The sequence below is a fragment of the Thrips palmi genome, unplaced genomic scaffold (genome assembly GCF_012932325.1).
Source record: "Thrips palmi isolate BJ-2018 unplaced genomic scaffold, TpBJ-2018v1 HiC_scaffold_3, whole genome shotgun sequence".
Classification (NCBI taxonomy): domain Eukaryota; kingdom Metazoa; phylum Arthropoda; class Insecta; order Thysanoptera; family Thripidae; genus Thrips; species Thrips palmi.
In genome coordinates this window covers 266,835-279,598 of record NW_023144630.1, presented here as the reverse complement: position 1 = coordinate 279,598, position 12,764 = coordinate 266,835, and the positions used below count along the sequence as shown (strand labels likewise).

General features: G+C 55.8%; 1 protein-coding gene across 1 annotated transcript; it reads right to left on the bottom strand.

Annotated features, from left to right (window-relative positions):
* Nucleotides 1-5,651: 5,651 nt before the first annotated feature.
* Nucleotides 5,652-8,167, bottom strand: LOC117648383 (chaperone protein DnaK-like). Its single transcript, XM_034390892.1, has 6 exons — nucleotides 8,150-8,167; nucleotides 7,959-8,091; nucleotides 7,336-7,574; nucleotides 6,411-6,653; nucleotides 5,752-6,054; nucleotides 5,652-5,699 (listed from the first exon to the last, which is right to left on the bottom strand). The coding sequence occupies exons 1-6, from the start codon at nucleotides 8,165-8,167 to the stop codon at nucleotides 5,652-5,654; spliced, it is 984 nt and encodes a 327-aa protein (XP_034246783.1).
* Nucleotides 8,168-12,764: the final 4,597 nt, after the last annotated feature.

The following is a 12,764-nucleotide window of genomic DNA, read 5'->3' as shown; positions in this document are numbered from 1 at the left end:
TTTCTTTACCATGGCTGCTTCTTTGTTTACAAGTTGCAACTTGGAACGGAAGGCATCAGTCGATGCCGATTGGGATTCGGAAGAATTCAACCAACACTCAATACTACTAAACTTCTCAGTATACCTTAATGACCATTTCTTATCCTTTGGACACTAAAAAGAACACAAAACACAGTAGTCTTACACTATCCTGAATTGGAGAAGGGTAATTTTACTGCCCAGCAAAACAATCTCATTTTGTTGGCTAATAAACTGATGCAGAGCAGGGCACTTGGTTGATAGAGAATGAGAGGAATAAAGCAAAAGATGGGTGCACCAACTGTGATTTTTTAAAATTGAAGATAGCCTACCATTTGCAGCGTTTCTTTCAGTTTGAGTTCCAGTTTACTTCTGAAATGAGTCTGACAAACTGTATTCCAATCCTTTAACATCTCTGTAGCATCGTTCAGCCTCTCTTCAAAATCAGTGACATGGGCGTTTGGATACCGTTCGAGCCACTCTGACATCTCCTTAGATTTTGCAGTGTAGAGCTCAAGATGCTTTTCCAGTGTCTCAGACACGATGTCGGATGAATTTTGGACATCCTGTTCAAGTACAGCAGGTAAGACATCACATCAAGAAATGAACAATAACATGCAGAAATTATGGGGCGTGTTACTATTGTCAGCAACCGCTCATTTGGCAACGTGCGATAGGAATGCTAGGAGTGCTGTAACTTCACTGATCTCTTGCCCAAGACCTCAAGAGCTCAAGAAACAGCAGTGCACCCCCCCCCCCCCCAGCCGGACACACAAAGAACCAAAAAACACCGATTATGTGGCCCACGGACGCACAGAGGGCCAGAAGACCGGTGGAGGCGATCAAACCCCCAGACGCGTTTTGAGGTCCACAGTCCCAGGACTCAAACCGAACGTGTGACCCCCACCAATGGATTCCGCTTCGGACGAGGAATCCACTGATGGGGTCACACGCTCTGTTCCAGCCCTACTTAGCAACTCTGGGGCTCGAAACGCGTCTAGAGTTTCAGCCGCCGCCGCACAGTGGGCCAGAAACCGGCGCAGGCGGCCAAAATTCTAGACGCATTTTGAGCTCCAGAAACGCTAAATGGGCCTCAAAGCGAGCGTGTGACCCCACCAATGGATTCCTCGTTCGGAGAGCAATCCATTGGTGGGGTCACACGTTCGATTCGAGTCCCATTTAGCGACTCTGGAGCTCGAAACGCGTCCGGAATTTTGGCCGCCTGCGCGGGTTGCTGGCCCACTGTGCGCCGCCTGTCCTCTGGCCCACTGTGCGGCCCTGATGCATACCTGCAGTGACAGCGAGAGGGAGTTCAAAGTCGACTCCAGGCCGTTCTTGACTCCCTGCAGCCGCGCCCTCCTGCCCGCCTCCAAAGCATCCTTCCTGCGCACCGCCTCCGTCAGGCGCCTCTGCAACTCGGCGAGGTCCGCGGTTTGCCCTGGACCCTTGAGCCACTCGCCGTCCGCGGCCCAGTCGGCGCGCGCGTAAGCACTGTCCGGCGACACCTGCAGAGGGCAACACCCCACACTGTGAAAATTTGTTATCCCTTGAGGACAAAAGCACACTGGTGAAATAAAGGCTTTATAATTGTGCCCCTGAAAGGCGTAAACGATTTACGCCCCTGGAGCGGCGTGAATCGTTAATGCCTTTTGGAGGTGCATTAACATTTTGCTTAAAAGTCCTATACCATTCACGCCCTTCCCAAGGGCATAAAACGATTTTAGCCCTTCAAAGCCGTAAGAGAGTATTCATGCCATAAATGGCGTAATTTTTATGCCTTTGTTTTACCAGTGCATGCATGACACTTGCATCGGTAACGAACCTCTTCCTGCAGGTACTTTGCCAAGTGCCTCGCCAGCTTCTCTCGCAACTCCTTTCTTCGAACTTCCATTGCCGCAGAGATTCGTGCTTTGTTTTGTGGCCGCACGGATCGCCCGTGCCACCACTTAGCCGTAATAACCTCAACGCCAAGATGCTAGGCGCCCTCGCGTCCCCTTGCCCTTGTTTCGGCAATCCAATCTCGTGATCTGTCAGGCAGCTCATTTTACGACTTTTCTCCCCTACTGGACCGCACGTGTCCAGGCCTGCCCGCGGAGCCGCGACTCCGTGGCGCCGGCTCGTCATCTACACATCCATCGGTTCGCCAATCCTAAGGAGGCACGGTCACCCTTGGCCCCGCCTTAGGGCGTGGCCACTTTCTTCTTTCCTTTCTTCTTGCATTTCTTATATATACGGGTGACGCTCTGCTCCGACACACAGTCCAGCAGCAGCAGCCCTACAGCGCGCACCCTCACGGCTCTCGCCTAGCCGCGTGCCGCGCCCTTACCGGACTTAGCCTCTGGCTTGCAGCCCAGCCTTAGTCCCGGTCTCCTTAGCGGACATAGCCGCTACGCGCAACAGTCCGGCGCTTCAAAGCTCGACTCCCGCGCACAGCCATCGCTATCGATTTTCTTGGTTCGAGCCCAGCTCGCGGTCATTCCCTACGCTCTCGCTCCGCGCCACGCCGCTCGCCATCACTGCACTTCGGTCTTCAACTTCACGCCCTGGCCATTGTCCACGGACATCGAACCGAAGCACTCCAAGCTGCTCATCAAGCTCATCCCTTTGGTACTGTATCCCATCAAGAGACCCGAACACCATTCACGCTGTACTCCTTCTGATCCGAAATATATATTCTGAGTCATCTTCATCATCAACCAAACTGGTCTCGTCATTTAATTTAGCACAATACTACCTACAGTTTATCTCCTCCCGTCGGGTGCTGACAGAAGACAATAATTTGTCAGCACGCTCCTTAGACAGATTCGGATCTCTGGAAATGTCATCCAACGTTTGTTTACAGAGGTCCCACAGTTGCCTCTCCTTTTTCTGCCACGCGTCTTGGACCGTCTGGAAACACAGAAGATCAGCAACTCAGGAGCAAGACGGGAAATGCGTTCTTAAGAAACCCCTATTCTGGGACCAAATTGGCAGTGACATTTAAAACAAGCTAGGGCCCGCCCTTCCGTCGAACCGAGTTGCCAGCTCCGCTTCGCTGCGCCGGCAACTCGGTGCGACAGGGGGCCGGCCCAGCTTGGCCTGCCGGCGGCCTTTTCTCGGGCCTTCGGCCCTCGCATCAGACCCAACTTGGCCAGTCGAAGGCCCGGGCCTTCCGCCCGCTCGCATCACACACACCGTGAGCGGGTAAAGCAAAGTTATCGATGTACCATCGTGACTTAGGCCCGCCCTTCTATTCACAATATGCAATGGTCCTTACACTTTTTACTCCAACTGTCCTTAGAATATGCCCGTTTCATTTGTCTCTTCGCCCTCATTCCGAAAATACCCATATTTGCCATGCTACTGCAACTCCTTGCAATAGAGGCACAGCAGGAGCGCAAAACGAGTCCGTCGCACTTTTTCCCATAACTCATGAAGGCGGGCTCCTGGACCCCCCTTCCGACCCCTCGTTGAAAAGGTCTTGCCAAGACCTATCCAAAACTTAAGTAAAAATTTTCAGTCGGTCGACCCCCTTTTTTCAAGATCCTGATGTGACTAATAGACGAAGTCGGGCTCCTGGACCCCCTTTCCGACCCCTCGCTGAAAAGGTCTTGCTGAGACCAATCGAAATCTGCAATAAATTTTTTTAGTCGGTCGACCCCCTTTTTTGAAGATCCTGATCTGGCCAACTTGTGAAAGCGGCCGATGGGGTCGGGACCAGGTCCATTCATCTTGTCTCGTCGCCCCGATTCCAAAAATACCCCTATGTGCCCTGCTAGCACCAATAATGGCGGAAATCCCCCTCCCGCTCATGTAAACCATGATGCACCTGCAGCAGCCCTTGTGCGACCCGGACGGGATTTGCACCACCGGATTATTTGTTTGGACGGTACTCCTGAAGTACCCTCCAAATCTGGTTACTCTAGCTCAACTCCTTCCTTGTACACAGACGCCAACAACAACAACAACAACACACAGACACAAAGGCAAATGCATAGGCCCTCCCCCTATTTTTTGAATAGAAGGGCGGGCCAAAAAAAATTATGATTCCTCTTTTGTGAAATAAAACCGAAAAGCGGAGAAAATGCCATACCTCCTTGGCCAGTTCTTCACGAAGAAAGTTCTCTAAAGAGTTCTTCGCCTGGGCGCGGTCCATCTCAGCCTTCTGCCCATTCACTTGTCTCTCCATTTTTGCCTCCAGTTGTTGAAGACTCTGGCTGTCGAGGCAGTATCGTGGTTTAAGCGACATTTGATGCTGATCCGAGCCAAAGCAAAGTATGATACCAGACGTGTTAAAACGAAACCCGCGGAGACATCGTTCCTCTTCATATATCTCCTCATGTGCGCGGGTACCATATTGACTCGCTTGTTGGACCTGAAATGACGGTTATGATCGACACTGTAAATGTCTTACGGTGAAAGGCTGCACCAAACTATTATGGTGGAGATTTTCTCCATAATACCAACGAAATTCGTCAAAATATCTACAAGGTCCAGTGAATTCTCCATGGTATGTTATGAACGGTTATGAAGTCAGCTGCACCACCATAATATGGAACATTTTCACCATAATACGGAGAATCTTCACTGTACAACCGACTCTGTAGAGTGGGTCAAGGAAGACGACAGAACGCAGAGTACAGAAAAAGGGGCACAGACCCGGCCCAACACATCCCATACACTGCAAGAAAAAGTGTGGATAGTACAACAAAAGTGCAACAAAAACTGTACAATAAAAGCACAACAGGGATTGTAGAAAGTACAACGAGAATTGTACAAACCACAACGAGCCCTGGACTGCACAGCACTCGTCATGCCGGTTCCATCGTACTTTGTACAACAATTGTTGTACTTGAAAAGTACACTAAAGTCCTGATAAAAAAAAATTACCAGAAATTTGTGCCCCTTTGTTGTGGTTATTTCCTGCAGTGTACCCAATGCGGCCGAGGGAATCGCTTGCAATGGAAAGGGTAGGCAAGCCCGAACACATTGGCGCACCGTTATGCCTACCCAGATGACCCGGCTATAACCCGAGCCCTTTAGGGGACTCGTAAAGTAGGGCTCTACCGAGCCCGCGCACAGTGGGCCAGAAGACCGGTGGGGGCGGCCAAAGCTCAAGGCGCATTTTCAGCAGCGTAGTCGCTGAACAAGACTCGAACTGAACGTGTGACTCTACCAATGGATTACTCGTTCGGAGGCCAATCCATTGGTGGGGTCACACGTTCGGTTCGAGTCCTATTTTGCGACTGTGGTGCTCAAAACGCGTTCAGAATTGAGGCCACCTCCACCAGTCTTCTGGCCCACGGTGCGACGTCGGACAAGGACATTCAGCACCTCGTCCCACGACAGGACCACTCCCGAGGGAACGCCTGCAATGGAGAGGGTAGGCAAGCCCGCAACACATCGATGCCCCGTTTTGCCTACCCAGCAGGCGTTTCTCTTGACCCACGAGGTGGTTAGGTTAGGTCAAAGTCCAAACTGCAGTGTTCTCTTGAGAGTGCCGCATTCAAACTACTCAGTTATAAGTTGTATTTTTCAATGCGTAGCAAAAGTTCTGAACCATTCCTATCGGCATTAATTTTTAATGCCGTTGGGAAAAACATATTTAAAGCATAAAACCGATGTTGCTTTAACGCCCCATGGAAGGGTATAAATCATTTCTGGCCTTCCACAGGGCTTCTATTTTGGGTCATGGCGTAACGCTAAAAAAAAAGGACAATTTTCATGCCCTCTCATTAGTGCTCATAGACTCACCGCAAAGTACTCCTTCGGCTTAACGGGCGGCTGGTGCCACTCTTCCACCTGCATGTGATCTTTGCAGAGGAAGGTCGTGTCGCCATACGTCACGTGGGTTTCGAGCCCCACCACCTCCTTGTCGACCCGCACGGCCCCCGCGGCCAGCAGGGCGGCCCCTCGGGCCACTGCCTCGTCGGGGCTCAGCGCCTTGTGCAGCTTGCCCGGCAGCAGCTTGTCGATCTCGGCGCGGAGGTGGGGGATGCGGGACGACCCGCCAATCAGCACCACGTGGTCCACACAGCTTCCTTCCGGGAGAGAGCCCTGCACAGTGGGCCAGAAGACCGGTGGAGGCGGTCAAAACCCCGGATGCGCTTTGAGCTCCAGAGTCACTAAATGGGGCTCGAACCGAACGTGTCACCCCACCAACGGATTGCTCTTCGAACGACGAATCAATTGGTGGGGTCACACCTTCGGTTCGAGTCCTGCTTAGCGACTCTGCAGCTCAAAGCGCGCCTAGAGTTTTGGCCGCCTCCGCCCCCTACAGGGTGGAACGGGGTTGGGGGTCTAGCCCCTATGGGTACAGACGATCCACGCTTATCAATGAAGTTCTAAACCCCTTGACAACTCAAGACTACGTTCATATCAAAGTACACAAAGAAGGCTAAAGCGTGAATTACCATTGCGTTTTTCAGGGTGCGCGAAATCTCGTGCAAGATGGAATCGAACAAGTCACTGCATTCCGCCTCGAACAAACTTCTTGGTATGGTGTGCTTCAGCTCCTTGTCGATGGCTGGGAGGAACGTCGATATCTCCACGTGAGGAATCCTCGAAAGCTTCTGCTTGGCCTTCTCCCAAGTAGAGCGAAGGATCTCCATGGACCGGTGGTCCTCCACCTCTTTCCCGTGTTCCTCCCTGATGGCCTGACATAACATAGAAACAAGATATTGACCAAAAAAAAAAAAATTTCGGAAAATTCTAAACAATTTTGCGTTTGGTAACCGCTTTACAAAAACGATGTTTGACACACGAGTGAGTACTAAATTGTGACGTGTTTTGTGCATAGCATGTGCACAAAATTGAGCATGCTCGCGAAACACGAAAATTCATGCGCAACAAAGCACACTTTCGTGCTCAGTTAAGCACAGATTCGTGCATTTTGAAACAAATCCACAATTTTGTGCAAAGCTTGTTCCCCAAAAACATACATAGCGTGCGACACGAGGGGGAAATGACTCGCGTAATAGTCGGGTCACCGATTCACCAGCTGGTATTACGCGTAATAGTACTAGCGTTATAGCCAATTTTTTAAAAATTGCCCCTATTTTGGGTCCGTATTTTAGCCTAAATCTGGGTATTTTCGAGCGTAATAAACCTTCTGTAATAGCGTAATAGAACGTAATAAATAGGGAGTAGTCGGGTCACAGTTTTTAAGAGTGATTTCCGCCTTGGTGCTACACGTCGCACAGTGCACTGTAAGAAATAAATTTGAGATATTCGAAGGTATCTCAGGAAAAAATACTGCTGCAAATGTTCTTCGCAAATTCACGAACAATTTTTCGTACACTTACGAAGAATATTCGTGAATTTGGCTAGTGTACATACGGTCCACAGGTAGTTGATCATCCTGATGTCGAATTCGTCGCCGCCTGGGAGCCGCTTGCCGCAAGTCCTCACGACTTGCACCCCGCCGCCGTCCACCTTGACCACCGACACGCTGCCGCCCCCGCCGCTGACGTCCACGACGACCACGAGCTTGGGGCCCTCCCGGTCGTGCGCGAAGGCCAAGGCAGCGGCCGTCGTCTCGTTGACGAGACGCGCCTCCGGCAGCCCCGCCAGCCTCGCTGCGACGAGAGAGCGCGTAAAGAACATTTCAATCTGTCTGTGGCAGTGGAAGGCCCCTTTCAAGGGGGTGGGAGCGGAACGTCTCCTGATTCACTGTGGGCCAGAAGATCGGTGGAGGCGGCCAAAACTCTAGACGCGTTTTGAGCTCCTGAGTCGCTAAATGGGACTCGAACCGAACGTGTGACCCCACCAATGGATTGCTCTCCGAATGAGGAATCCATTGGTGAGGTCACACGGTCGGTTCGAGTCCTTTAGGGACTCTGGAGCTCAAAACGCGTCTAGAGTTTTGGCCGCCGGCGCCGGCCTTCGGGCCTACTGTGAGACTTCACTCGGCGACGACTGAAAGGGCCTATATCCACGAGGGATGGACACTAAATATGTACCTGCATCAATGATCCCTTGTCGCTGTGCGATGTTGAAGTACGACGGCACGGCGATCACAGCCTTGCGGATGTCGCGGCGGTTCAGGTGGGCCTCTGCGAACTTCCTGACGTCCAGCAGCAGCGTGCCCGCGATCTGTGACAGACACCACACGATAAAAGTGACTGTGAAGTACACACTTAAAAGTGCATACACTGCGAATCTGCGTCATTGAGAGCGATGTGTTAGGAGGATTTTACTTCTCACATTGACGCTTTATGCATTTGGCACGAGACGGTACATAAACTGTTACATCGCATTTCTTCTGTTATTTCGCACAAGAAATTAAAATTATTGAAACATTATACTACCAGTATAAAGCTTCGCGCAAAACTTTAAGCAAAATAATTGTGATTTTCAGATTTGTTCCTCCGTGGAGACTTGAAGTTGAAGATCTTTGCCCCCTTAATACTTAACTTGCAATCCCCTTGACGTATTAACCGACGGACCGACGTCCGAAAGGAATGCCGACTTTATTATGGAGCTAACACAATACGGCGGAGGGTCCCCCCCATACCCCATACCCGTTGCTTGTCAGAGGACTAGTACGTTTTCGGTTCGCTGCAGAGTGAACTAGTACGCTGTTGGTTCGCTGCAGAGCGAACTAGTGCGCTAAGGGTTCGTACAGGAGGCGGATTGGTTCGTAAGGAGGTTGCGTCGGGTCTCCTTAGCGAACCCTTAGCGAACTAGTTCGCACTGCCGCGCACCGGATGCGTACTAGTCCTCCGGCACACGAACCTTTAGCGCACTAGTCCCACCGAAGCGAACTATTAGCGAACCAATCCCTCCTTGAGTTCGCTCACTAAAAGCGAACCAGTTCCCCCCTTCCGAACTAAAAGCGAACCAATCCATAGGGTAGCGAACTAAAAACGAACTGAAAACGAACTAAAAGCGAACTATATTTTTCTGTACGGGGGAGTCTCCCCTGGAGTCTCCCCTGGAGTCTCCCCTGGAGTCTCCCCTGGAGTCTCCCCTGGAGTCTCCCCTGGAGTCTCCCCTGGAGTCTCCCCTGGGCCCTGGAGTCTCCCCTGGAGTCTCCCCTGGAGTCTCCCCTGGAGTCTCCCCTGGAGTCTCCCCTGGAGTCTCCCCTGGAGTCTCCCCTGGAGTCTCCCCTGGAGTCTCCCCTGGAGTCTCCCCTGGCCCTGGAGTCTCCCCTGGAGTCTCCCCTGGAGTCTCCCCTGGAGTCTCCCCTGGAGTCTCCCCTGGAGTCTCCCCTGGAGTCTCCCCTGGAGTCTCCCCTGGAGTCTCCCCTGGAGTCTCCCCTGGAGTCTCCCCTGGCCCTGGAGTCTCCCCTGGAGTCTCCCCTGGCCCTGGAGTCTCCCCTGGAGTCTCCCCTGGAGTCTCCCCTGGAGTCTCCCCTGGCCCTGGAGTCTCCCCTGGAGTCTCCCCTGGAGTCTCCCCTGGCCCTGGAGTCTCCCCTGGAGTCTCCCCTGGCCCTGGAGTCTCCCCTGGAGTCTCCCCTGGAGTCTCCCCTGGAGTCTCCCCTGGCCCTGGAGTCTCCCCTGGAGTCTCCCCTGGCCCTGGAGTCTCCCCTGGAGTCTCCCCTGGCCCTGGAGTCTCCCCTGGAGTCTCCCCTGGCCCTGGAGTCTCCCCTGGAGTCTCCCCTGGAGTCTCCCCTGGAGTCTCCCCTGGCCCTGGAGTCTCCCCTGGAGTCTCCCCTGGAGTCTCCCCTGGCCCTGGAGTCTCCCCTGGAGTCTCCCCTGGCCCTGGAGTCTCCCCTGGAGTCTCCCCTGGCCCTGGAGTCTCCCCTGGAGTCTCCCCTGGCCCTGGAGTCTCCCCTGGAGTCTCCCCTGGAGTCTCCCCTGGAGTCTCCCCTGGCCCTGGAGTCTCCCCTGGAGTCTCCCCTGGAGTCTCCCCTGGCCCTGGAGTCTCCCCTGGAGTCTCCCCTGGCCCTGGAGTCTCCCCTGGAGTCTCCCCTGGCCCTGGAGTCTCCCCTGGAGTCTCCCCTGGAGTCTCCCCTGGAGTCTCCCCTGGAGTCTCCCCTGGAGTCTCCCCTGGAGTCTCCCCTGGAGTCTCCCCTGGAGTCTCCCCTGGAGTCTCCCCTGGAGTCTCCCCTGGAGTCTCCCCTGGAGTCTCCCCTGGAGTCTCCCCTGGAGTCTCCCCTGGAGTCTCCCCTGGAGTCTCCCCTGGAGTCTCCCCTGGAGTCTCCCCTGGAGTCTCCCCTGGAGTCTCCCCTGGAGTCTCCCCTGGAGTCTCCCCTGGCCCTGGAGTCTCCCCTGGAGTCTCCCCTGGCCCTGGAGTCTCCCCTGGAGTCTCCCCTGGAGTCTCTCCTGGAGTCTCCCCTGGCCCTGGAGTCTCCCCTGGAGTCTCCCCTGGCCCTGGAGTCTCCCCTGGAGTCTCCCCTGGCCCTGGAGTCTCCCCTGGAGTCTCCCCTGGCCCTGGAGTCTCCCCTGGAGTCTCCCCTGGAGTCTCCCCTGGAGTCTCCCCTGGAGTCTCCCCTGGCCCTGGAGTCTCCCCTGGAGTCTCCCCTGGAGTCTCCCCTGGCCCTGGAGTCTCTCCTGGAGTCTCCCCTGGCCCTGGAGTCTCCCCTGGAGTCTCCCCTGGCCCTGGAGTCTCTCCTGGAGTCTCCCCTGGCCCTGGAGTCTCCCCTGGAGTCTCCCCTGGAGTCTCCCCTGGAGTCTCCCCTGGAGTCTCCCCTGGAGTCTCCCCTGGAGTCTCCCCTGGAGTCTCCCCTGGAGTCTCCCCTGGAGTCTCCCCTGGAGTCTCCCCTGGAGTCTCCCCTGGAGTCTCCCCTGGAGTCTCCCCTGGAGTCTCCCCTGGAGTCTCCCCTGGAGTCTCCCCTGGAGTCTCCCCTGGAGTCTCCCCTGGAGTCTCCCCTGGAGTCTCCCCTGGAGTCTCCCCTGGAGTCTCCCCTGGCCCTGGAGTCTCCCCTGGAGTCTCCCCTGGAGTCTCCCCTGGAGTCTCCCCTGGAGTCTCCCCTGGCCCTGGAGTCTCCCCTGGAGTCTCCCCTGGAGTCTCCCCTGGAGTCTCCCCTGGAGTCTCCCCTGGAGTCTCCCCTGGAGTCTCCCCTGGAGTCTCCCCTGGAGTCTCCCCTAGAGTCTCCCCTGGCCCTGGAGTCTCCCCTGGCCCTGGAGTCTCCCCTGGAGTCTCCCCTGGAGTCTCCCTGGAGTCTCCCTGGAGTCTCCCCTGGAGTCTCCCCTGGAGTCTCCCCTGGAGTCTCCCCTGGAGTCTCCCCTGGAGTCTCCCCTGGAGTCTCCCCTGGAGTCTCCCCTGGAGTCTCCCCTGGAGTCTCCCCTGGAGTCTCCCCTGGAGTCTCCCCTGGAGTCTCCCCTGGAGTCTCCCCTGGAGTCTCCCCTGGAGTCTCCCCTGGAGTCTCCCCTGGAGTCTCCCCTGGAGTCTCCCCTGGAGTCTCCCCTGGAGTCTCCCCTGGAGTCTCCCCTGGAGTCTCCCCTGGAGTCTCCCCTGGCCCTGGAGTCTCCCCTGGAGTCTCCCCTGGCCCTGGAGTCTCCCCTGGAGTCTCCCCTGGAGTCTCTCCTGGAGTCTCCCCTGGCCCTGGAGTCTCCCCTGGAGTCTCCCCTGGCCCTGGAGTCTCCCCTGGAGTCTCCCCTGGCCCTGGAGTCTCCCCTGGAGTCTCCCCTGGCCCTGGAGTCTCCCCTGGAGTCTCCCCTGGAGTCTCCCCTGGCCCTGGAGTCTCCCCTGGAGTCTCCCCTGGAGTCTCCCCTGGCCCTGGAGTCTCTCCTGGAGTCTCCCCTGGCCCTGGAGTCTCCCCTGGAGTCTCCCCTGGAGTCTCCCCTGGAGTCTCCCCTGGAGTCTCCCCTGGCCCTGGAGTCTCCCCTGGAGTCTCCCCTGGAGTCTCCCCTGGAGTCTCCCCTGGAGTCTCCCCTGGAGTCTCCCCTGGAGTCTCCCCTGGCCCTGGAGTCTCCCCTGGAGTCTCCCCTGGAGTCTCCCCTGGAGTCTCCCCTGGAGTCTCCCCTGGCCCTGGAGTCTCCCCTGGAGTCTCCCCTGGAGTCTCCCCTGGAGTCTCCCCTGGAGTCTCCCCTGGAGTCTCCCCTGGAGTCTCCCCTGGAGTCTCCCCTGGAGTCTCCCCTAGAGTCTCCCCTGGCCCTGGAGTCTCCCCTGGCCCTGGAGTCTCCCCTGGAGTCTCCCCTGGAGTCTCCCCTGGAGTCTCCCCTGGAGTCTCCCCTGGAGTCTCCCCTGGAGTCTCCCCTGGAGTCTCCCCTGGAGTCTCCCCTGGAGTCTCCCCTGGAGTCTCCCCTGGAGTCTCCCCTGGAGTCTCCCCTGGAGTCTCCCCTGGAGTCTCCCCTGGAGTCTCCCCTGGAGTCTCCCCTGGAGTCTCCCCTGGAGTCTCCCCTGGAGTCTCCCCTGGAGTCTCCCCTGGAGTCTCCCCTGGAGTCTCCCCTGGAGTCTCCCCTGGAGTCTCCCCTGGAGTCTCCCCTGGAGTCTCCCCTGGAGTCTCCCCTGGAGTCTCCCCTGGAGTCTCCCCTGGAGTCTCCCTTGGAGTCTCCCCTGGAGTCTCCCCTGTTTTTGAGGGCGCTGATGACGAAAAATAACATCTATTTCGACCCCAGACTCAGGTTTAAACCCGTCAGGGTTAAACAAAGGCGAAATTCACACATTTGTTAATGTACGGGACGGGCCAAAGTTGCCGATGTATATCGCTACTTTTCCTGTTATTATTTTTAGAAGTATTGATGTCACTGTGACGTTTGTTGTGACTAGGCTTCCAGCAGCCCGTGGAGGCCATGCGCCGCGCCCTGGAGGACCCTGGCTGCTTCATCGTGGGCCCCACTGCCAAGCTGGCCCCCGCCGACGGCGAGTTCTACAAGAGG